This window comes from Lissotriton helveticus, chromosome 2_2 (genome assembly GCF_964261635.1).
Source record: "Lissotriton helveticus chromosome 2_2, aLisHel1.1, whole genome shotgun sequence".
Classification (NCBI taxonomy): Eukaryota; Metazoa; Chordata; class Amphibia; order Caudata; family Salamandridae; genus Lissotriton; species Lissotriton helveticus.
In genome coordinates, this window is record NC_136060.1 from 246,855,333 (window position 1) to 246,881,255 (window position 25,923).

The 25,923-nt window shown below is 43.5% G+C and overlaps 1 protein-coding gene across 2 annotated transcripts in view; it reads right to left on the reverse strand.

Moving 5' to 3' along the window:
- The window catches only part of TBC1D19 (TBC1 domain family member 19), a 1,159,927-nt gene that overhangs the window by 739,514 nt on the left and 394,490 nt on the right, over nt 1–25,923 (reverse strand). For both annotated transcript variants that reach the window (XM_078678973.1, XM_078678974.1), the window contains exon 8: nt 3,375–3,485. In XM_078678973.1, the coding sequence (XP_078535099.1) occupies nt 3,375–3,485 (111 nt within the window). The remainder of the gene's footprint in view (nt 1–3,374; nt 3,486–25,923) is intronic.

The following is a 25,923-nucleotide window of genomic DNA, read 5'->3' on the forward strand; positions in this document are numbered from 1 at the left end:
AACTCCTACATTTATTTTTTTCTTACAAAGGCCAATACCACATCCAAAGATTTGGTGCGAATTGAACCCACACGCTCATCCCAATGCCCTAAAGGCCATGCCATGAATGCTGATTTTGTGCTCCTAATCGGGACGTGCCCACACATAAGGCACTACTGGGCCAAAATATTTTCTCTAGTCTCTACTATGACAGTTACAATTACACCTATTCCTCTGGTGGCACATTTGGGTTACATTCAGGATATTCCCAAGAGTATCCGTAGATTCACAGCTATCGCGTTACTACTTGCAAAGCGAGGCCTGGCACTCCATTAGGGCAGCAGACACTGCCCCACACACTCTGCCTGGCTGAAGAGGATGATCAATTGTGATAAAATGAGCGAAGACTACGGACAGTTGCAGCCCCAAACTTCAAGCCCAAAAGATATCGGGCAACCACTATGAAAATATTTACTTACTCTGGAATCAGACAATTCAGACCTGTTCCTATAGTCTGTGTTAAGCTTGTACCGCCCCACCAAAACGCCGGACCCTAAACAGATTTCAAACTGTTGCCTTCACTATGCACAGACTCTTCCATAGTCGGGCTATGTCAACGGCTTTTCTATTTTTTTGTTACCCTGAATATTGAGGTACCATATGTAGTGATGTCTGCTCTCGTATCCTTGGGCAATAGGTTATTGTTTGCTGTTGTTGCATGAACATCACATAAAGTAAAAGAAAAATGGTAAGTGATAAATGATAACTATTGGGGATGTTGCAAACTGGAGGGAACGTTTGGGTTTAAAAGTGGTCCAAAGATACCACTTATTTGTAATGAGAGAGAAAGGCACTCCACCGCTTGATGAGACTGCCATTTGTATTCGTCATAATTCTTACATGCTCCTAACTAGTACAAACAAGATGTTAATTGAACTAAATCGGAGAGAATGGTGGGGTCAAGTTTATTTATTCATTTTATAAGAAAAAATAAAAAAGCCTTTTATAGGCTATCTGGGATGATACCCCTGATTTAAGAGACCTGCTAATATGCTTATAAATATGCGGAATGAGAAGTGAGGCCTGTTCCCTGAGGACACGTGATGGAGCTGAATCCATAGTTAAATCAGTTGAGTTAAATGTCTGAAATATGGATTCTTTTGGAGTAATCGGATGTAGAGATAAAGTGGTACAAGGAAGGCTGGGCATCTCAGCATCTCTCGCGGGCCAGTCCTGCCCCTTCAAATTAGAATTGGAGACGTTCTGTCCAGTCCTTCCATTTCGGGGCAAGTGAGGAGGGGGCACCATCTACTATGAATGGCTCAATGGCCGGGATTGCTGCAATTTGGGCGTGGACATGGGTGTACCTCGCGGCACGTGCACTGCCACTCTGTTATGCCCGAGAGCAGCCGCCTGGCCGAGGTCACGCTCGGATCCTTTGCACAGAGTGTGTCAGGTTGCCTCAACTGATAACCCCCACCAGGGAGCACAGGAAAGTCTGCTTTGGGAAATCCCAGGCCAGGGAGTTAAAGGTTAATTGTTATTTGTGGGCTCTGGCATCCGTTGGGGCTGCAAGTACCTCACATGTGGCAGCAGTCGAGGGGGTGGCAGCAGGCTAGTTACTTGTGCACAGCAATGTGGAGCTGAGTAAATCAGCAGCGTGAGTTCAGGAGACCTCCTCGTCGCCAGTGTAATGGTGCCTCTGAGCGCTAGCTGCAATGCGCGCTGCGGCCACTAAACACGCCACACATGTGTTGGTGTCTATGGCGCGATCCCGACTAACTATATGGCGTCACGCCTCTTTATTATATAGCTGGGCCTGGTGTCACGTACCAGCGCTTGTGCTCAAGTTCCGGCCGCAGGTGACTGGAACTGGGGATAGGAGGTAGCCTAACGGCTAGGGCGCTCGACCTCGGACCTGGGTTCGAGTCTCGGTAACGACGCCAAAACCTCCTGTGATTCTGGGCAAATCACTTAATCTCCCCGTGCCTAAAATGAATGTGTGTCCGTCCTCATGTAACGTAACTGGTACATTGTAAAGCGCTCTGATACCTGATTCGGTTCGGGTCTAGTTTGCGCTATATAAAACTCTGCAAAAAAAAAAACCCTACCCCGCCGTAAACATTACACGGTAAACCCATGGTAAAAGAAGGGAGTGGTAAAGGCATCAAAACGTTCAACGTCTACCAGCTTAATGATTGAGGTTGCCTTCGCAGAAAAAGAACCCATCAAGTCAATTTAGTTATTTCTCAGTAACACATTAAGGAGCCGAGCCTGGCTTAAGAGTGTTTTTATTTCAATCTGGATAACTGTCAGCGATGTAAAGATGATTTTTGTACAGTACATTATTTCCAACACCTCTACCAATGATGTGTCTACCTGGCTGTAGTGAGAGGTAGCCTGTGGGGATTTAAGTGGAAATGGTCACCTGCTATTATATCAAGTCAAGGATTCAAATATATGAAGTCAAGAATTCAACCAAACGGCTATTAAACATAGAAATGGTAACATTAAAACGAAGGCAGGCAGAGTATTCAAATCTAGTATACAATCTTCTGCAGACCGTGAATTGTAAACTAGATTTGAATAAATCTGATAACAGAATGAATACTATTTTTTTAAAACACTTGCACTCTGCTTTAATTTCCCGCAGCTTCTGGCCTTCTTTAAATTTGAGCTGCATCCATAAAGAACAGGGCACCTCTAAGGGCTGGTATTAGCCCATGGCATTTTAGAGATGTGAATAATTGCCGGGCCCTATATGCTCCCTCTGCCCGTGGAACCCTTTGATCTCTCGTTGATCCCCGGGGCCAATACCACCGCATGCATGTTAAAGACATATCTATTGGCTTGGCGATTGCTTGTTAGTTCAGTGACATTTACAAAAATATTTAAGATGTAATTTCAACGGATCTCTTTTCATTCTTTAACATTTCTGCATTTGCCTCCCAGGACATATTATTAAAAAAGTATCGTTTCCAAGTTTACAAGTACTGAATATGGCATCCTACTTCTTAGAGTCTTAACGTGTCATTCCGACAAACCCAAACTACAGATTGAAATGAGACTTTCCAGCCCCTAACAATGCAAAAAAAACACACCACATTGGTACAATGTCATTTAAATCGCCGATTGTCTAACCAGGCCTAGAGAGCACATTCAAGACGCTTTGCAACCCAAATGCTAATAAAGTGTAGTCACATAAATTCTAACACCTACTAGCAAACATTTCGAATATTAAATAAGCTAAAATACAATATAAATATTTCGAATGAGTAGATTTGCTTTTCTCTTTTTAGCTAAATATTTCCATACCACTGTTAGTAGAACTGTCAAAACAACACTTGTGTGAATTAATCCCTTCTGCTAATATGTATCTAAGTGTATTTACTCACCAATTCAGGAATGTCTTTCACTTGAAGTGGAATCTGAATTAAACCAAGGTGGCTGCTGAAGCTTGGCTGATCGCTGCTGTCATAATTTGGGTTGCGGAGATTAATTAAAACCTTTAAAACCAGAAGGCAAACAGATGGAATTATGTTACATTCTTCTGTCCAAGAATGGATAGTCTGGTGGCAAATCACTCAGATGTGTTTCCCTATTTTCAACAACCTTAGTAATGTAAACATTTATAATCTTCTATAAACAAAATACAAACTGTTCATTCCCAACCATAAAATTCATATCGACAAAAGCATAATTTTCAAGTGAAATGCATTTCTCCTGACTGGTGCCTGGGAAATAATGATATATATATATATATTCACTGAAAAAACCATAGGTTATAGACCATATATAGTTAGGAATTAGGATTTACAAAACCTTATTTTACTCACACAAAACCATTGAAATTCCATATATAGTTAGTTGCACTAACTATATATCGCGCACCCGCAATCCACTGCTGATCATGTCACATATTACATCATTCATGACATGGTCAGTGACATCACTGATGACATCACTGATGACATCTCAAATGACATCACTGATGACATCACTGATGACAACATCCAGTGACTGTATGTTTCTGTAAAGTTAAAATATGTCTTACATATTGAAGAATGAGTGGATGTATAAGTGTCTGGATGAAGGATTTAGTAGGTGCATGACTGACTGTATGAGTGAGTGATTAAATGTGTCTCACTGAGTGCATGGGTTAGTGACTAAACTGTCTTAATTTGTGCATCATTATTTCTGTTGTTCTGTAAACTGCTGCATGTGTTGATCAGTAGCTATATGAGTAACTATATGGGTTATTGATTGGTTGCCCAAGTATTTGTATGGGAGACTGTGTGTGTGTGTGGGTGGCTGGGAGGTGTATGACTCTGTGCATAGATGTGTGAGCAGTTGATTCACTAGATGTATGGGTTCAAAAGTGCATGTGGAAACAGCTGTATGGGCGGTTGACTGTGTGCATGAGTGTATTGGTGAGTGAATGGATATCTCAGTGCTACATGTCAAAGTAAGTACATATGTAAAACACAGTACATGTGAGAGTTGACATATATAAATAACTGTGCATAAGAGCCAGTGAATGTGTGAGTGGCTGTATGGATCATTGTGAAAATGTATCAGGGATTGTATAAGAGAGTAAATATGTGTTAGTATGTGTTTGAATAAGTAAGGTGTGTATAACTGTATAGTTGAGAAAATGGAGGTGTGATTGATTCTTTGCATGACTGACTAGGTGTGTGTGTAACTTCATGGATGAGTGACAGTCTGTGAGTGTCTGTTTACACTGAGTGTATCTAAGGTTATATTAGAGTCTGAGGAGGAGGCGGAAAATCCTCCATCCTAATCGGCCCCTATATATGGTCTATAACCTATGGTTTTTTCAGTGAATTTTCAAGGTTTTGTAAATGCTAATTCCTAACTATATATGGTCTATAACCTATGGTTTTTTCAGTGAATTTCATAGGTTTTTTAATAGCAAATATCTATATGTATGAAAGTAATAATTTTTATTAGAAAATTTAAAATGTGTAAATATTTTTTTTTTTATTATGTGCCCCGGTACGCGCCCCGGGGCGCTACCGGGGCACGTACCGGTGAACGTACCGGGGAGCGTTCCGTGAGCGCTGCTCCCGTGAATGAAAACAACATGATGACGTTTCGCGTAGTCGCGTGATGCGCCGCGTAAACGTGACGCATCGCGTAACCGCGTGATGCGTTTCTTCGGCGCGCTCCGTAAACGTACCCGGAAGCGCTCCGTGGTGCGACCCGGAGCGCGAAACGTAAGCGCGCCGGGGCGCGTAGCGTAAGCGCGTCGGGACATGTGACCTGAAAATAACACTTTTCATTGGTTCTCAACTTTTTTTTTCTACAAATGATGAAAGCCCCCTCCTCTTTTCCTCATTCTAACTTTTTTCTTTGAGAAAGCAAGAGCTATCTGTGAGACATGGCTTCAGTAGTAGCTGCAGCGAGTGCACCCCCACCACCACCCAGAAAGGAAGGTCCACCACCACAGATCCTTCCAGGAGTTGAAGAAGAGGAGGAAGAAGATGATGAGGACCAACAAACCATAACATACTTGCCTGAAGAACCAAGACAAAGCCATGTCAAAGTTCATTATATATGGCAGTATTTTTCCATTCCTGCTGGGCAAAAAAAAGTGAATGCCCCGAAGGTGACATGCTTAATTTGCAAAGAGGTCATGTCCAGGGGCAACCCAAATAAAAAATATTCATTTGGGAACTACACAATGATCCGCCACATGCAGAGGTGGCACCCTAACAATCTGGCACAAGCTGAGGTACGGGATCTGGCTCAGAAAAAAAGAGACCATCTGTCCAGCACCTCCTCAGGTGAATCTTCATTTGCAGCACCAGAAGGGCGCGAAACAGTACCAAATATACAAGAAAAATTTGGTGTAATAAAAATGGTCTGCATTTTTTGCGGAAAGACCCTCTGCTACGGGGAACTAAGCATTCACCTTATTAATGCTTCCATCGACAACCACAACTGCAGCAAGAGAAGAAAGCAGTAGTTTTTTTTTTTTCTCCTCTCGAGCCACTGTTAATTCCCAGTTTTTTGTTTCTTGTTTTTTGTTGAGCCCTTTATAATGGCTGTTTTTCGTTGTTTCCCCCCCCAAAAACCAAAAAAAACATAAAATTGTTCAAAAAATACAAAAAAAACAAAAAATGTTCAGAAAAATTAAAAAAAAATATAAAACAACAAAAACATTAAAAAAAAGTTCTTTTCAGAACTACCTCCCATTTTTAAAAAATTACTAAAATTTTAAGCACTCTTGACTTCATTTTTCTCATTGGTGCGCTTCCCGGTGCGCGCACCGGAGAGCGCCCCGTTAGCGCATTAAAAAAAAAACAAAAAAAAAAAACAAGAGAAGGAGAGCAAAATAAGAAGAAAAATAGTAAAGGATGTGGAATGAGAGGTAGGGATAGAACCGGACTAAAAGAACAATCCTGAGGGAAAGTGTTAAGAAAACAGTGAGCAAAAGTAAATAGGAACAGTACAGAGGAGATAATACATGTGCAGGCCTACCAATGAAGTGAATCATGTCCACTGCACTCTTGAACAAAGGTCAGACCTCTTTTGTGTCCGTGGACAGGCCTAAACCTCATCTGCACAATGTGATTCGTAAAGTTAGGAAACACAGGTGATGTAATTGAAAAATGTGGAATTTCTTTTCCTCATTTCACAATCACATCACCTGTGTTTCCTTTGCTTAAGTATCTCATTGTGCAGATGGAGTCTAGCATATCAAAGAGTACACAGAAGTTGAGCACTGTATACAACAATTTTGACATTTACAGAAGATTCAGCTTATCCATGCCCCCTACACAGTCCTAAATGTTTACAGTTTAAACTGACGGTATCTTGTTGGAGATGAAGTGAGGCCTGTCTTGCAACATGGTGCATCTTTTGCATCACTGCTGCATCGGTTTCATGTGGCACAGGACTTTACAGCATGACACATCTGCCTAGATGCATCAAGTTGTAAATATGTCGCAACATAGCAAATCTTTTGCACCGCCGCTGCGTCACAAAAGTGACGCACAGTGGCGCAAAAGAGGCACACGGCCATCATAAATCTGCCCCTAACATTTTAAATGATTGATTCAGGATGACGATAAGGTGTGCCCTATCCAGAGGTTTGTTTGAGGTGAGGCCTACTCAGGGTTGCAGATGAAATTTAGGCTTGTTGAAGAGTACAGAGGAGATAATACATGTGCAGGCCTACCAATGAAGTGAGTCATGTCCACTTCACTCTTGAACAAAGGCCAGACCTCTTCTGTGTCCGTGGACAGGCCTAAACCTCATCTGCACAATGTGATTCGTAAAGTTAGGAAACACAGGTGATGTAATTGAAAAATGTGGAATTTCTTTTCCTCATTTCAGAATCACATAACCTGTGTTTCCTCAGCTTAGTTATCTCATTGAGCAGATTTAGTCTAGCATATCCAAGAGTACGCAGAGGATGGTGACTGTATCCAACAGAGCAATGTACATTACTCACCACCTTTGACACTTACAGAAGCCTCAGTTTAATATTTCTCAGTTCAATATTTATTTAAAGAAGCACACAAAATATCACCTTCTCATAAATGTGAAAAGCGTTTTTTAAAAAAACAAAACGATTTTCTGGTCATAATTTGAAAACACAACACAGGTCCTATGTACAAACACATCCTATCAGTACTTAAATTAGCCAAGCACACATGGGGGCGTATTTACAAGGACCTTACACCACAGGGAAATAACAAATTAAAATGGGGAAAATAACATCAAAGGGACTCAAAGGCCTTTTAAATATGCCCCAAGCAGCCTATGAAACTCTAGCAGTACATATCAAGAAACTTAAATGACTTCAATAAACGTTTTTAAACACATCAAGTAAAGCAGTTATTCAACTACATTCATGGGGAAGTTACTTAAAATGCCCTAACACACATGAAAGCGTATTTTGAAGGCCCTTAAACCATTTTTCCATCACTTTTAACATGGCTATGTAACTCAAAGAAACAAAATCTAAATTTGCCAAGCACACATGGGGGCGTATTTACAAGGACCTTGCACCACGGGGAAATGACAAATTAAAATGGGGAAAATAACATCAAAGGGACTCAAAGGCCTTGTAAATATGCCCCAAGCAGCCTATGAAACTTTAGCAGTACATATCAAGAAACTTAAATGACTTCAATAAACATTTTTAAACACATCAACTAAAGCAGTTATTCAACTACATTCAAGGAGAAGTGACTTAAAATGCCCTAACACACATGAAAGCGTATTTTGAAGGCCCTTCCCCCATTTTTCCATCACTTTTAACGTGGCTATGTAACTCAAAGAAACAAAATTTAAATTTGCCAAGCACACATGGGGGCGTATTTACAAGGACCTTGCACCACGGGGAAATGACTTAAATTAAAATGGGGAAAATAACATCAAAGGGACTCAAAGACCGTGTAAATATGCCCCAAGCAACCTATGAAACTCTAGCAACATTTTCAATACACAACTTTCTTCATAATTTTCTCCTTAAAGCATACTATTCTCTATCTAAATTAAATGAATTTTTTCTCACCTTAGCAAATACTTTTTGAGTTTCAAAACAGTCTCAGACACACACCAATTTGTCTTCAGCAGAGCAAAAGGTATGCACTCCAGAGGCTGCAACCAACAATGGCACAGAAATGCTGTAATTCATCACACATATCTCTCATGTCACCCAATCAAAACTCTTCCCTCACTTTTTTCAAATCAACACCCTTCCCCCCTCTGCCCTTTCTGCCTTTTTTCCATAGCAACCACCTCCTGAAAGACCTCTCATGTTTGCAAGTTCACACAACAATGTTTCAATTGAACTCTGAACTCTCAGTACACCTGTGTATCCAGTGCAATCTTTCATAAAATGATTTTTTCTTGACCATTCAAATTACATCTTTCAAATAACTCATCCATGCACCCTAACTTTCTGTTTTCAGCAATCAAAATCCACCAATCACTGCTACTGATTAATTACCACAGAAACTCCACAGTTTTTTTCATTACATACTCCTACTGTTTCAACTGCCATTTCATTTCCACACTTCATCTGACTGCAGCAGAACCTCCTCTCACCATGTTTTCTGTCTGGATTGTTGGACATAGTTATATCCACTGGGCTCAAAGGTATGCTGATAACAGAAATTTACACAACCTCAATTTATAAAATGTGGAAATCAACTGGATTGGCCACAGAGGATTAAGATGTCACCAATTGATACCATTGGTGAAAACCTTTTTGCATTTGCCAAAACCTGACCTGTTAATTGTGCACTGTGGAGGAAATTACTTGGGCACTTTGACTGGGGTAGGTCTGGAAATGCTTTTAAAGGACAGCTTTGAGCAATTGATGGCACTATTTCCTCAAACTGCCTTGGTATATTCAAATATATGCCAAAGACAGAAATGGAGGTGGTCAAACCAATTTTGTCCACAAATTGAGAAATCGAGGAAGCATGTAAATAAATCTGTTTCAGCTTACATGAGAGACCATGGAATGGGCTCCATCTACAACAATAACTTGCGTTACTACATGCAAGATATCTACAGAGCAGATGGAGTTCACTTCTCAGATGAGGGGAACAGAATTTTCATCCTCAATTTAAGACTGTGCATTGGTACCTACTTGTAGGTACCTACATCAGCCACAGGACCCAAAAGCTCTTTTCAGAGCTACCCTACATCTGATCACTCACAATTATTATTTTACTCTAACTTTTTTCACTAATTTTCACCAAAGTATGCTCCCCGGAGCGCTACCCGGTACGCGCACCGGACGCTAACCGCGCGAAAATTTGAAAAAAAATGGTTTTTTTTCCGCACATATGGGCCTCCTCAGCCACCCTCAGAAAACCTAGGGGGTCAGGATACGTCTACCGTGCCCCCTTCTACCCATTCTCAACATTATTTGCCCTCCATCTTGTATCTCAAATCTACCGAAACACAAAATGGAGGACTCCCGTTACGCTGCCGGTTCGCGTACCGGGGCGCGCACCGGGAAGCGCTCGCTCAAAAAAGGTGGGAAAGTAATATACAGAAAAACCACTGGAGACACTTTCACCAAATATAGATTAGCTCATACTACATACCAATCCCTACCATTTTCACAAATTTGGTTGGAATTCCATTTAGCCATTTAGCCTGTAGACCTCTCTAAATACCCTGAGGTAAATTACTTCACAAAACACATCTGAAGTGTTGGAATTGACAACCAATTAAAATGTTACTTTCATTTTCTACTTTTTTTACCTGGCATTTGATTGGTTATGTACCTCAATATATATAAAAAAAGAGAAACACAGCCATTTTGACTACTACTTCCTGAAGTACATTGCAAGAGCATTTTCACTGTCAACTTAAACTTGTTTTTAAAAGGTAAGATGTTATTTTATAAATTTGACAGGAGAACTATATTATGCACTTTAAATTAATTTGGGAAAACATTCTCAGATGTATGTATGTATGTATGTATTTTAATGCTTGTTAAGCGCAACTGTCACCCCGAGGGTATCCTGGCGCTGAGATCAGTTCAACCATCTGGTGTACGCTTATTCTGCTCTTGGGAAAAGATATGTTTTAAGATCCTTTTTAAACGAGGTCAGATCTTGTCTGCTCCTCAGTGTTAGAGGTAGAGTGTTCCACATTGTGGCGGCTGTGAAACTAAAAGCCCGGCCGCCCATTCTCACTCTATTTATCCTCGGGATTCTCACTAGGAACGCCGAGGCAGATCTCAAAGGTCTGGCAGCCTGGTACCACGAAAAAAGATTTTGCAGTGGTATTGGTCCTTGACCATGCAGAGCTCCAAAAGTCAGGCATAAAGCCTTATAGGAGATCCTCTGCTGGACCGGTAGCCAATGTAGGTCTGCCAAAGCTCCGGAGGAGGAAGCCGAGCGTGGAAGGGACAGAGCTAATTTAGCCGCCATATTTTGGATCCTTTGTAACTTATGGATCAGGGTCTTTGGGGCTCCCAGAAGTAGTGCGTTACAGTAGTCTAGCCTACTGAGGATGGTACTACGCACTACTTCTGCTCTAGCTTCCCGAGGGAGAAGCGGCAATATCTTCCGAAGAGCACGGAGCAGACCCATACATGTCCCTACAGTCCTGTTCACAGAGACGTCCAGTTGTAAATTTGATTCGAATATAACTCCCAGGTTGCGGGCCGATTCTGCCGCCTCCACCGAGCCTGGTATAGAGATAGGCCAAAAGTCTTCCGGCAATGGGCGAGGGAGTCGGTCTAAGGAGCAGTGCAGTATCTCTGTCTTTGCACCATTAAATTGGAGTGAATTGGCTTGCAACCACTCAGCTGTGGCCGACATACACTGATGGAAAGTGTCCCTCGACACTGCCTCTGAACCCTCAAAAGAAAAAATCAATTGAGTATCATCGGCATAATTGATGACTTGTATGCCGAAAGACTTTATTAGTTGTATCAAGGGCTGGAGGTACAGATTAAAAAGAATCGGACTTATCGCAGACCCCTGGGGGACACCCTGATTCACCGGGCGTATGTCAGAACGAAAAGGTGGTAATGTTACTGCCTGTTGTCTATTGGCCAGGTAGGATGTTAACCAGGATAGCGCCGAGCCAGTTATTCCCGCATTACAAAGGCGGCCCAGTAGGACCTCATGGTTCACCGTGTCGAACGCGGCCAACATGTCAAGCAGCACTAAAAATGCTGACTTGCCCCTCTCGACACGCGTTCGCAGATCGTTCAACACGGTGACCAGAGCAGTCTCAGTACCGTGGCCTGGTCTGAAGCCAAATTGGGCTGCGTCCAGACAGGAGTTGGTTTCCAGGAAGTTGGCCAAGGCTCTCGTAACCCACTTCTCAAAGATTTTTATCGCGAATGGCAAAAGCGAAATAGGCCTATAATTGGCTGAACAGAGGGGGTCCAAGGTGGCCTTTTTTAAAAGAGGTGTTACGATTGCCAGCTTCCAACAGTCTGGAACAAATGCAGTAACCAACGATTGGCAACAGATTAAGTGTAGCGGGGGAAACAGCTCGCCATGGAAGGCCTTCCAAATCTTATGCGGCATGGGATCTAAAGGTGAGCCTGATGATACGCCGTTAGCCAAAGCACAAAACTCCTCCAATGAAGGGATAGGGAAACTTGGCAACTGACAGGCCATCTCCTTGTTCTTACTCTCCTCAAATGCCGGCTGGCCAGGGGACCCAGAGGGGTAGGATCCAGATGGAAAATGCTGTGTAGACACTTCAAAACCCTTCAGAATATTCCTAATTTTGTCATCAAAAGCAAGGGCTAAAGAGTCACAAAGCTCCTGCGACACGGGGGTAGAAGGTACAGCGCATGCGAGGTTGGATAAGCTTTTTACCAGTTTGAACAAGGTCTGCGATTTGTTAGGTGCTTTTGCCAACGTCTCTTCCAGAAATCTAGCTTTGGCATTCCTTAACTGGAGCTTGTATTCCAATAAAATACCTTTATAGGCAGCCCTGTCCTGCTCTGTATAGCCTCTCCTCCATGTGCGTTCCGCTTGTTTACAGCGTAACTTCAACTGGCCAAGTTCCTCAGTGAACCAGCCATTTGTCCCTCTGGGTCTGTCCCTCAGTTTCCGTAAAGGTACTACCTCGTCCAGGGATGTCAGAATTTGCTGACAGAGGGCAGTGTAGCTCTCATCTACACTGTCCTTCATCCTAAAAATAGTTATATACTATCCCTCTGTAAGAGTTAGACATTGAGAAAGGCTTGTTTATTATAATTATGGATTGATTTAGGTTTCTGTGGTATAATTATGAATTTACTTAGGCTTTTTCACATGCACTTTTTAATAGTACTACTTCACGCCTGAAACCATACAGTGCCCATAGATAACTTCTCTGTTATAAACTCAAAAGTACCTGTCTGAACTTAAACCCAACAGTGCCCTATCTCTACTGATATATTTATTTTTTATGCAAATTTCAGCACAAAAATGGAAGGAGAACAGAACGTTTCCTTTGAAATTGTCCTAGAGATGAACAATGAGGAAATCATTGAACCCATTGACTTGGAATTCATGGATGAATCACTGGACCATGAACTTCTACAATGTGTAGAATCTGTGGATTTCTTACTTCAATATGAGGACGGTCAAATGTGGGAAGTTATGTTCAGTCAAAAAGAAGACATATCAGACAGTCAAATGTTAGACGTTCTATTAAATTTTGAAAAAGAATCAGAAAAATAAATCGATATTTAATAATCAAAAATTGTTCGAGTCTTTAATCATTTTTATATCTAATTCATAAACTAGTACCAAATTGATTATAATGTGAAGTCAGACTTATAGTATACTGTGCAACTTTATATTATCTCCAATGTGTATTTAACATCTCTTTATCATCTCCTGCCTCCATATTGTTTCTGCTTTCCTGACACACTATGGTATGAATTCCATATTCCACAATAACTTCTGAAACAACATGCAAGATATCTACAAAGGAGACGGTGTATATTAATTTTTTGACTCTGCATTGGTACCTACATATTGCTACTTAAATAAAAAAAAACGAAAAAAAACAACAAAACGAACAATCAATAAACATACAATATTTAAAAAGTCTATCATTCTTTTTTCCTTATAATACACTCCCCGGACCGCTTCCCGGTGCGCGTACCGGGCGCTCCCCACGCAAAAAAAAAATGAAAAAATTGTTTTTTCTCTTTTCCCCCACGGGGGCCCTTTTAAAGCCTCCACATCAAACCTAGGGGGTCAGGGAGGATCTGCTATGCCCCCTTATAGTCATTTACCCCTTTGTTTTGGCCTCCTCTTGTCTCTCGATCCTACTGAGAGACAAGATGGCGGCCGCTCCGGACTGTTTAGAATGTTGACAGACACCAGAGAGCCAATCAGCTTCGCTTCGCGAAGTTCCGTTACGCGTCAGGTACGCGAACCGGGGCGCTGCCCGGAGCGCGCTTACAGATATATATATTTTTTTGAACGTTAATTTCTCAAAATCCACTGGAACACATATATTGAGACCTAGCAAAGGCACATCGGGCTACCAGTCCCTACAATTTTGCCAAGTTTCGTGGAAATCCATTCAGCCGTTCGAGCTAAAAGTGAGGCCAACCGCCCTATGAAAAATTGCATGGGAAAAACGCGTTTTGGGACCCCCCTTTTTTCTCGGCCCCCCCCTTGACGAAACCCCCCCAAATTTTCAGGGGCTGCTCAGAAACAAAATGTTCAATTTTCCTGAAAATTTCAGCCAAGTCCGTCCTCAAACGCTAAAGTTATTCGACATAGAATTTTCAAAAATCCCATAGAGAAAAAATCCTAACTATATATACCTACTGGCGACCGCCAGTAGGTAATATATATATATATATATATATATATATATATGCATGCCATGCACTGTTTTCTCACAAATGATGTAATTTGAGAAGTATTGTTATGAATGCTATGATTTCACATGGTATAAATTGTGTAATACAGTGCATGGAGAAGGGGTGGGTTAAAGTTAATGTAGTATGGCGAGGGATGCAAAAAGACTGTGTATGGAGGTACACAACTTAGTAAGTTATAACTATAACTTTAGAATTTGTAATGTTTGTATAGTTTAACTGAGGCGTGCAGCGCCCATTGGGCTGAAAGGGCTTCATCCCTCCCGTTGTGTGTCCCAGCCCAGGCTGCTAGCGGCTCGGCTGGGCAGTGTCTGGAGTCTCATCTCCGACACGCCTGAGTTTTTTTTACAGGTCTTCAAAGACCATTTGCATATTTGCATACCTTTGTAAACTGATTACCGAGGCTTAGTTTTTTTCTGGTTCCAGTACCACCTGCCCCCCACTCTGCCTATTCCTTTGTCGTAGTGTGAGGATGCATTTCATGGAAAGGAATATAAAGTATGGTTGCCAAAAGAAAAATGCCAACCATGTGTTGTTTAAAGAGCCTGCAAAGATCTCATCTTGACCAAATTGGGTTTTAAATAAAAAAGTATGCACTCATATGTAACGTGACTTTTCTATCTTTGTTCCCTTTAATGATCATGCATGGATCATTCAGGCAGCCCTAGAACATAATTAAAAGTGCTTTTTATTTTATATTTGTTGATCAAAGTATGCACGGATCAGTGCTGGAAATACAGCTTTAAGTGGCTCCTTATTTTTGCACTGTCTGGGACATCAAAATAATGAGCTGGCAACCCTAATCATAAGACTGGAAGTTTGTTACAGGATCAGCACATTATTTATTTCCTCCACCCTTGATCCCTGATTAATGCCATAAACGCCATAGTTGAACTTGTATCTTAAACCCTACACCACAGTAAATAACATGCTGAATTACTGCAAGTGTTGTCTCAATGCAGGGTGCATTCCCAGACACACTCCTCATACTCGCCCTTCACTTTCACACTCACCCTGCACTCACAGTGATCACAATGCACTCACACTGATTACGATGCACTCACACCATTCACTGGCTCACCCTACACTCGCAGTGATCACTCTTCAATCACAATGCACGTGCGCTGTTCACCCTGTACCTCACCCTGCACTCATGTGAAACTTCCCTCACCTGTCCCCCTCACTGCTCAATCTGCAACCTCACTCAAACAAGCCCATCACTAACCATGCATTAATTCATCCCACTCTGCACTTACATCTGAAAAATTCATATGGACACCTCACTCACCCTGCCGTCACTCCTCTTACCCTATTCTCACACTGTCGCATTGCTCACCGTGCACTTCTGCCACTCACACAGTGAAGAAGGTTAATGTGCCTGCTACAAACAATGTGTACCATGCAGATCACAGAACCAAGTGTGAGTAAACTGTGAGTAGCGCTATAGAAAAAACGAAATGTTAGTCAGAAAGGTGCTATAGACAGATGAGGTGCACTGTTTGTGAGTGGTACTGAGGAAATTTATGGAGAAGGAGGAAATGGGGGCGGAGCGCCAAAAAAGACTGTTACACTGTGTGAGACCAATGCTAGGGCCAACACAGACTGGGAGTGTTAGCCCCCAGTGGAGACTCCTCCACTATGGCAGATGAGCATAGTGTGGAAAGGAAATATAAAATGATAATGACTTTAGGTTATTATCATTTAATGCTTCCTTAGTGGGCGGGTGGGTGAGCGGGGCTGCTCTGCTCAGGGAGCACGGCAGGGGAGGTGTGGTATGCCCACTCCCAATGAGCACTCACTGTTTGGTCGGCTCTCTTGGGCTGCCCAAATAGCCACGCACACTCTCCCTTTCTCCATGCAGGCTGCATTGCACTCCTAGCTCCTAGCCCTTGGCTGAGCGCCATGTCACAAAGATGAGGGAGCCTGGCTGCCTGCTTCCTGTTCCTGAAATCAGAAGCTGAAGAGCAGGAGCAGGACCAGAAATGTAGGATCCGACTGGTGAAAACGTACGTATTTTTTTTCTTTTGTGTAACCCCACGCGACACCCCCGTAACGTGCGCACCCCTTAACTTCACCTGCGAGCCCTACCGGCCACCCCTGTCAGCCTCCCCAAGTTCAGGTCTAGTTGCGCCCTTGGTTTAAGTTTGGTTTGTATAGAAAGAATAAATAAAGTCTTCCTAACTATAACATACTTTTGACCTTTGGGTATTCAATCAATTCCAATTTTTTTATTTTTAATAAACATTGTTTTGTAATTGTAGAATTGCTGTCGACGAGTGGAATGTCAATAAGTAGAGGTTGGTACAGTAGACTGAAATAGAATGTTGTAATGTTTACTGTCGCAGAGTGGAGGTGAGTGGAGTGGAATGTGGTACAGTGGACTGGCGTGGAGTGGTGTACAGTAGAATAGCGTACAGTGGAGTGGCGAAGACTGGAGCGGCGTAGAGTGTAGTTTGGTAGTGTGTAACAGCGTACAGTTGAGGAGCGTAGAGTTCAGTGGCATAGAGTGGAGCGACATACAGTGGAGTGAGGTACAGTGTAGTGGCATACAGCACACTAGCATAGAGTGGAGTAGAATAGAAGATCGTAGTGTAGAGAGCAGTGGCATAGACTGGAGTGGCACAGAATAAACTGGTGTAGAGTTAAGTGGCATTGAGTAGAGTGGTCTAGAGTGGAGAACGTAGACTAGAGTGGTGTACTGTGCAGTTGCGTACAGTAGAGTGGTGTACAGTGGAATACCGTACATCACAGTAGCATACAGTGGAGTGCCATACAAAGGAATTATCTACAGTGCAATAGTGTAGAGTGGATTGGAGTACAGTATAGTGGCGTACAATAGAATAGCATAGAGTAGAGAGGCATATATTGGAGTGGCATAAAGTGCAATGGCGTACAGTGGAGTGTTGTAGAGTACCCTGGCGTAGAGTGGAGTGATTTACAGTGTTATGGCATACAGTGGAATAGCATAGAGTGGAATGGGATAGAGTGGAGTTGTGTACACTGGAGTGGCATACAGCGGAATATTGTAGACTGGAGTGGGGTAGAATGGAGTGGCGCAGAGTGGGACAGAGTAGAGTGGAGTGTTGTATAGTGGAGCAGGGTACAGTGTAGTGAGGTAGACTGTAGTGTACAGTGTAATAGCATATTGTGGAGAGGCATAGTGTGTAGTGTTGTAGCGGTGTACAGTGGAATAGCGTAGACTGTAGTGGCATTGGGTGCAGAGGTGTATAGTGGAGCAGCATAAAGTGGAGCAGCGTACATTGGGTCGGTGTCGAGTGCAATAACATTAAGTGTTACAGGTGTATAGTTTAGTAACGTTAAGTGGAGTGACATAGTGGTATAGTGTACAGTACAGTGGCGTAGTAGAATGGAGAGTCATACAGTGGTATAAGGTACAAAGCAGTAGAGTACAATAGATTGGTATCAATCAATCAATCAACCATATAATTTGTAAAGCGCACTACATACCCACAAGGGTTTCAAGGCGCTGAGGGGTGGGGTAGAAGGGGGTGCTGTTGCTACTGTTCAAACAACCAGGTTTTGAGTTGTCTCCTGAAGGTTAGAAGGTCTTAGGTTTGTCGCAGGATGAGGGGGAGGGTGTTCCAGGTCTTGGCGGCGCAGTGGGAGAGTGGCATATAATTCAGTGATGTACAGTGGAGTAGATTGGAGTGATGTACAGCAGAGTAGTGTACAGTGGAAAAGCCTACAGTGAAGTGGAACACAGAGGAGTGGAGCGACATAGAGGCAAATCACACAGAGTTGAGTAGTGTACAGTGTAGTTGTATGCAGAGGAATAGCATATAGTGGAGTAGCATACAGTAGAGTGGAGTACAGTGGAGTGGGATAAAGTGAGGAGGGGTACAGTGGAGTTGAGTGGAATAGTGTACAGTGGAGTGTTGTACAGTGTAGCAGTGTAGAGAAGAATGACACAGTAGAATAGCAACAGTGGAGTGCGAAGAGTGGAGTTGGGTGGAATGGACTGCGAAGCAGTGTATTAGCATACAGTGGAGCAGCATAGAGTGAAGTGGCGTAAAGTGGAGCAGCGTACAGTGGAGTGAGGTACAATGTAGTGGCATACAGAAGTCTAACGTCTCGTACAGTGGAGTGGCATAGAGTGTAATAGCGTAAAGTTGGAGTGACATCCAATGCAATTTAATGGATTAGTGTAGAAGGGAGTGGCATTCAGTGGAATAGCATACAGTAGACTAGCATACTTTGATATAGTGTACAGCGGAGTAGCATAGAGTGGCGGGTCATTCAGCAGAGTGGCATACACTGGAGGGACGTAGTTTGGAATAGCGTACAGAGAAGGGGCGCAGTGTGCAGTACTGTACAGTGGAGTGCCATATAGGGGAGTGGCATAGAGTGGAATAATGTACAGTCGAGTGGTGTACATTGGAGTAGCTTCTCACTCTAATTCAGCTACTTGCCCAGCTACAGGACCTACTATATTACCTACGATAACAACGGTACCTATAGTTAGCCCACCTATCTCTGTCCCCGTCCCCCTTCCAAGGTAAGTTCCGCCAGTACCCTTAGTGCGGAAATCAAAATCAAAGTTACCTGTGACAATAATCCCACCAAGGCAAGAAAAAACGCAAACGAAGATCGGTGAACACCCCGCCCAGAAAGTCTCCACCTTAAATCGGTTACATATAGTTAACCTTCCTCCAGAGGCGGCTGACCATACAGTAATTTTGGCCGGAGTACCGGAACTCTCTAGCTCTGTACCAGAACCCTTTGACTCCTTAAGAAATAAGGTGATTAGCTGGTTAAATATCCACAGGCCTTTGCCGCCAAACTTGAGAGGGGAAATACTAATGGTCAGGCGGGTTCCTTGGGTGGGACATACAAAAAAGGAGATTAAGGGAGATTGTATCCTGGTAACTTTTAGAGATTCACAGATTGCTCCTCACATCAGCAACTGGCTGGGCAGTCTGGGAAATACTACTATCCAACTTTTACCATTGACCTTTTTTTATCCGTCTAGAAACCATAATTTGCATCCTAGGGTCAATGATGGTTGGACAAGGGTGGGATTTGCCATTGATGGTACTAGGTATAGGCCCACACGGCAGGACACCCCAATGCAGAGTAACTATTTGCATCCCAATAGGTATAGTTGTCTCGAAGAAGTGGATTGACTGCAACAAGAAGTATTCAAGGGAGGAAGTGACTGGGCGGTGCTTTCTGCAGCTGTACTAGAGGCAGCTCCGGATATCACTGATATTGAAAACTCTCCTGTTGACCTTGTGTCTAATGGTCAGCCGAGTTCTACCACTTTGGAATCCCCCACACATTTTCTGAAAACCGTTTATCCCCTGGAAACACGTAATGGGGCTTAAGGGAGTGAACATTTGGGTCTGGTAGGATCCTACCCTATGACAGTGATTGATCTAGATAGTCCAGGAGGTGGGAGGGAACCCGGAATAACCACCAATGAGATAACAGCAGATACCTTTTCTCTGAGTATAGGTGACCAAATGAAGCCTCCATTAACTATCTCAACATCAGGGTATAAACCCAGTGGCAGGGGTGGTAGTATAGTCTCTTGGAACAGCGCAGGATTGGGCCCCAGACTGCATTCACCAGAATGGGTATCGTTCATAAATGGCTATGATGTTTGCATTTTCCAAGAGACATGGGCCTGTGAGTCCCTGTTTCTCTTGGGTTTCCTCAATTTGTTTGTTCCTGCTGTGAAGGGCCCAAAGGGCAGACCAAAAGGGGGATTGACGATTTGGGCTCGACAGGCACTATTTGAAAAAATAGTAGAACTCCCCACAGGTAACAATGACATCCAGTATATAAGATTAAATTTGACCAAAGGGGAACCGCTAGACATTTATAATTTGTATAATTTGTATAGAAGAGGTTCAAACGGGGGGAAATCTCCAGTTTTAGTAGTACTGGACCAGCTGATCGAAGCCCAACCAAGTGCTAACAATATGTTAATTGCTGGGGACATGAACATGACCTTTGAGCCTCTCTCTATTGAAGACTGGCATCCCGGAGAGGAGGCAGATATAGAGTGGGGGATCCCCAAGCTGGGTTTAAATCCCGTGAATAGATGGTCAGCTGAAATAATCCAGATGAATGCCTTATGTATGGAAAGGGGGTAAGAGCTCTGAATGGAAGGTCTGTAAGTGATGGACACGGGGCTAACACATTTGACAATGGACGATGGCTAAGTCGGATAGATTATGTCATCTGCAACTTGGCAATCTGGCACCTAATGATTGATATGAGGGTGGTCTGTAGGCAGGAGAGCAACCATAATCCCCTATGTATCACCCACAAATTATGGGGTGGGGAGACTAAGGGCCCAAACGACACTAACGAACGACATGAGAAGAGTCAAGTGGCCCAAAGTAGTGGTGAACCAAGAGGCCTTGGATAGTATTAACAAGGAATTGGAGACCACCACTGTAGCCTTGGAAGCTATGTTGAAGATGGGAATGGAGGGAGGTATAGAAATGGATGAGATCACTAACCTCCATTGTGCATTCTTTGACCTAATAAAAGGTCACTTTTATAGGGCAGTACGGGTGCAACCTGGCAAGAAAACTCTCCCATATCAAACAGGGTGGTATAACACACAGTGTAGGGCAGCAAGAAGTTCACTGGGGATGGCTATTAAGAGTAAGGTCCCAGCTGCCGTGAGGGAGGCGAGGAGGGTGTATAAGGCTAGTGTTCACCAGGCTAAGAAGGACTGGGATGAGCAGCATTGGTTAGATCTTAAGGCCGCCAGCTCAGCCAAAGACTCCAGACTATTCTGAAATATAGTCAAGTGGGGGAAAGGTGGCATCCCTGAACCACCCTAAAACTATGTCTCACAGAGTAGCTGGTTGGACTACTTTGGACCCCAATACAAATGTCGTCTGGAGGACATCTTGGGAGATTCTGTGGTAACTACAGTTTTTAAATTACCGCCTTTTTTAAGAACTGACGTAGTTATGGCCCTAGATTCAGTGGCGCGGGGTAAAGCTCCCGGACCAGACGGGGTGCCCGCTGATGTCTTTCTCCACGATAAAACCTGTTGGGGGAAGTATATCTTGAATCTGGCGAACGCGGTAGCTTTAGGGGCACCAGTGCCAAAATCGTGGCTGGGGGCGGTAATAATACCCGTATTTAAAAAGGGAAACAAAACTATACCGGGGAATTATAGGCCCATCAGCCTAATAGATACGGTCCAGAAGGTTGTAGGAAAAATGACCCTAACAAAGATCATGAACTGGGTAGAAGAATCTAATGTACTATCACCCTACCAAGCCGGATTTCGTAAATTGACCAGCACAGTGGACCAGATCTTTAGGTTCACTTTGCTACATTGGAAAACAGTGCAGCTGGAGACGGGAAGTCTGTACGCAGCTTTTATCGATCTGCGTGCAGCTTTCGATTTAGTCCCCCGCTCCTTGTTATGGAAAGTCCTAAGCGAGATGGGTATGCCATCTGAGATTCTATACCTGGTCATGAGATTACACGAGGCCAACCATGCAAAGATCCAGTGGGGTAGGCATGGCCAGGTAACTGATGAGTTCCCAGTGGAAAGAGGGGTACGTCAAGGCTGTGCCATGGCGCCAACACTTTTTTCCCTATATATCAATGGTGTAGTGGAGCGTATGTTGTCAGCGTCTCTTGATGCTCCAGTTTTGGATGGTTTGAAAACCGCAATATTACTTTTTGCAGACGACACATTGATAGTATCTAAAACCCCTAGTGGCCTTCAGCGTGCCATGAACATCTTCGAGGACTTTTGCAGGGATCGTGGCCTTGAAGTAAATGTGGCAAAAACAAAGCTCATGACTTTTAACGCTCAACTCAGTTTCAGAGGGAACTTTTTCTTGGATGGCCAGAAGGTGGAAATAGTATCAGACTTTGTCTACCCGGGAGTCCATATTGATAAGGGTGCTAAGTGGAAGAAACATATGAAAATGGCGGCCCTTAAATTCCGCCAAAACACAGGTGTCATAAGTGCTGAGCATAAAAAATCATTGACTAGACCTATTAAGCCAGCACTTCAGGTATATGAAGCCAAAGCAGTTGGCTATACGCTATACGGCGCTGAGCTTTGGGGCTATGACAACCTGGTACCACTAACACTCACTGAAAATACGTTTCTCCGAAGCCTTACTGAACTACCTAAAAGCACACCCTTGAAGCCGCTACGTTACGAGTTGGGCAGGAAAGCCATATCTGATATGGCCAGATTGCGACCCATTCTCTACTGGCGTCGCATCTGGGTCACTCCTGAACTCGCTCACTACGCTAGGGGCTTCCTGGATGTAATCAACCGGGACAAATTTCATAAGATAGGCTGTTAGGGGATCTGCGTAGATCCTTGGGGTCTTTGGGTTTGAATGAGCTTTGGGAGAAACCAGAGGAGGTGCAGTTTCCGGCTAATGAAATTATAAAAGCAAAGTATTGGGAAACAGTAAATCATAGGAATTGGAATGATGCTTACGCTTCCACGCTGGAGGGCCAGTATCTTGAATGGAAATCTTGCCCTTCCCTTGAGCTTTACTGGGATATTATAACTAAGCCCCAGGAAAGGAAGTTATACTTCCAGCTCAGGGTGGGGTCCATTCCTATTAGAACGCTAACTGGGAGATGGGCTGAAGGTAACTCTCATTTTTGTCCATCTTGTAAAGGCTGCATGGAGACCATTGCCCATCTATTGTTTGTATGTGCGGCCTACTGTCTAGCCCGACGTGTCTGGTTGAGGGCCATGTGTAAACAGCTTGGTACAAGGGATAGTGTTGTGGCCCTTAGAATAATACGTACTAGTTCTTCCTCCACTATTGCTGTGGCTGTTGCGAAATACCTAGGCTGGGCATGGGCAATCAGAAGAACTTTTCTGGCACAATAATAGGATGTACAGAGAATTGTAGTCCTTTTCCTGCCCTTCCAATTACCTATTGAGAATCTGATTATACATTGGTGTTGTACTTTTCTACGAACTCTGTGGTTTTAAATTGAATTTTAAATGGAAGTCTTGCAGCTTTATTTCTTAATTTCTTTGTGACTGTAAATATGTTTTTAATACCACTGTTATGAATGTAAGGTTTTAAAGGTGTTTTGCTTTTATGAGTTTTTTTTACCTTGAATAAAGCATACTTGACTTGACTTGCAATTGCATACAGTAGAGAGGCGAGAGTGGAGTTGCGTCCCGTAGAATAGCGTAGAGTGGATTAGCATACAGGGAGGTGCCGTAGACTGGAGTGGCATACAGCAGCTTGGCATAGAGTGGAGTGGTGTAAAGTGGCATACAAAAGATTAGTATATGTTGGAAATGGCCCTTTTTGCAGGGTAATTCTCAAACGTTTTGCTTCTTCCTCTTATTTTTCCTGACCTGTTTTTGTTGCCTGTAAGACTATGGCCACTTTACCACTGCTAATCACTGCTAAAGTGCATATGCTCGCTGTGTAAATTGTAATTATGATTGGTTATCCATGATTGGCATATTTGATTTACTGTTAAGTCCCTAGTAAAGTGAACAGAGTGTGCCAGGGCCTGCAAATCAAATGCTACTAGTGGGTTTGCAGCACTGGTTGTGCCACCCACATGTGTAGCCCTGTAACGTGTCTCAGACCAACCACTGTAGTGTCTACAAGCGCAGTTTGTAACTGACATGTTGACTTCACAAGTGCACCCTCTTGCCAGGCACTAACCTCCACTTTTCTTACATGTAAGGCACCCCTCAGGTAGGCCCAAGGTACCCCCATGGGCAGGGTGCAGTGTATGTGAAAGGTAGGACATGTCACTTTTGGAAGGCTATCTGTCCCACAGGTTAACATGGGGGTTGCTTTGTAACAACTTACAAGTATAACTTTCCATTGGGACAAGATAGAGAAATGGAGTTTAGGCTCTCTGAACTCAGAATTTAATAACACATCTTTTGGTAAAAATGTTTTTTAAATTGCGTGTTTGAAAATGATACTGTAAGAAAGTATTTACAACAAGGGGTGGTGATGGACAGAGTCTCTGAATTAAGCAGAATACTCTCACCCAGTCAAGAGATCAGGGCTAGATCCACACCGTTTTTTAGCTCATTGCACCATCCCAGTTTCAGAACCTGGCTGTATGCAAATTAGTCTGTCCCTGGCCCAGTGCATCATGGGAACAGGGCAGACCAGACTACAAAAGCCAATTCTTACACTGGGAAGCAAACAAGCTTCCGGGGACCGGTTTCTGGCATTTCAGCCGTCTTCGGCCCGGCTTGCTTGAATCCTGATGGTGCAATGAGCAAGGGACTCACATCTGAGTATACCCTTCTACGCTTAGGGTGGACAAAAATATTTACAACAAGGGGTGGTGATGGGCAGAGTCTCTGAATTAAGCAGAATACTCTCACCCAGTCAAGAGATCAGGGCTAGATCCAACACCGTTTTTTAGCTCATTGCACCATCCCAGTTTCAGAACCTGGCTGTATGCAAATTAGTCTGTCCCTGGCCCAGTGCATCATGGGAACAGGGCAGACCAGACTACAAAAGCCAATTCTTACACTGGGAAGGAAACAAGCTTCCGGGGACCGGTTTCTGGCATTTCAGCCGTCTTCGGCCCGGCTTGCTTGAATCCTGAAGGTGCAATGAGCAAGGGACTCACATCTGAGTATACCCTTCCACGCTTAGGGTGGACAAAAATATTTACAACAAGGGGTGGTGATGGACAGAGTCTCTGAATTAAGCAGAATACTCTCACCCAGTCAAGAGATCAGGGCTAGATCCAACACCGTTTTTTAGCTCATTGCACCATCCCAGTTTCAGAACCTGGCTGTATGCAAATTAGTCTGTCCCTGGCCCAGTGCATCATGGGAACAGGGCAGACCAGACTACAAAAGCCAATTCTTACACTGGGAAGGAAACAAGCTTCCGGGGACCGGTTTCTGGCATTTCAGCCGTCTTCGGCCCGGCTTGCTTGAATCCTGATGGTGCAATGAGCAAGGGACTCACATCTGAGTATACCCTTCCACGCTTAGGGTGGACAAAAATATTTACAACAAGGGGTGGTGATGGACAGAGTACTGTAAGAAAGTAGGCATTTTCTTGTTTATCCAGTCTCTGTGCCTCTGCTGTTTTGTGTACTGCCTGGTTTTGGAGTGACAGGGGCTGGGGATGTTCATTCACTGTAGACAGCCACCAGGGGGGATTGAGGTGTGTCCTACCTTTTCTGGGTTTTCATTGCTGAGCTGAATAGACGTTGGCTGCATTTAGAGTGGTGGGAGGAGTTTCCCTTGCGCCTGAATAGGCCGTGTCTCCTTTACACAATGCTGTCTCACCCCCTGTAGTCATGCTGCACCAGAGAGGACAGACCTGGTTTGGACTGGGCTCAGAGACCCTGGTCACAAAGATAACAAAAACAAAATGGAGTATAAGTAGTGGACCTTAAACCCGAAAGAGTTAGATCACTTCTGGACTCAAGAGGAACCTCTGCCAAGGAGATGAGCTGGAGAGCTGTAGGGAGGAGTACTGCTCCTTTGCTTTGTGTGTTTTGCTGGGTTGGCCTGCAGGTGCTGCTTCTGCCAAGGAGGGGACAAATACTGGAACTTTGCTATAAATCTGCTTGAAGAAGGATCTCCAAGGGCTTGTGTGTTT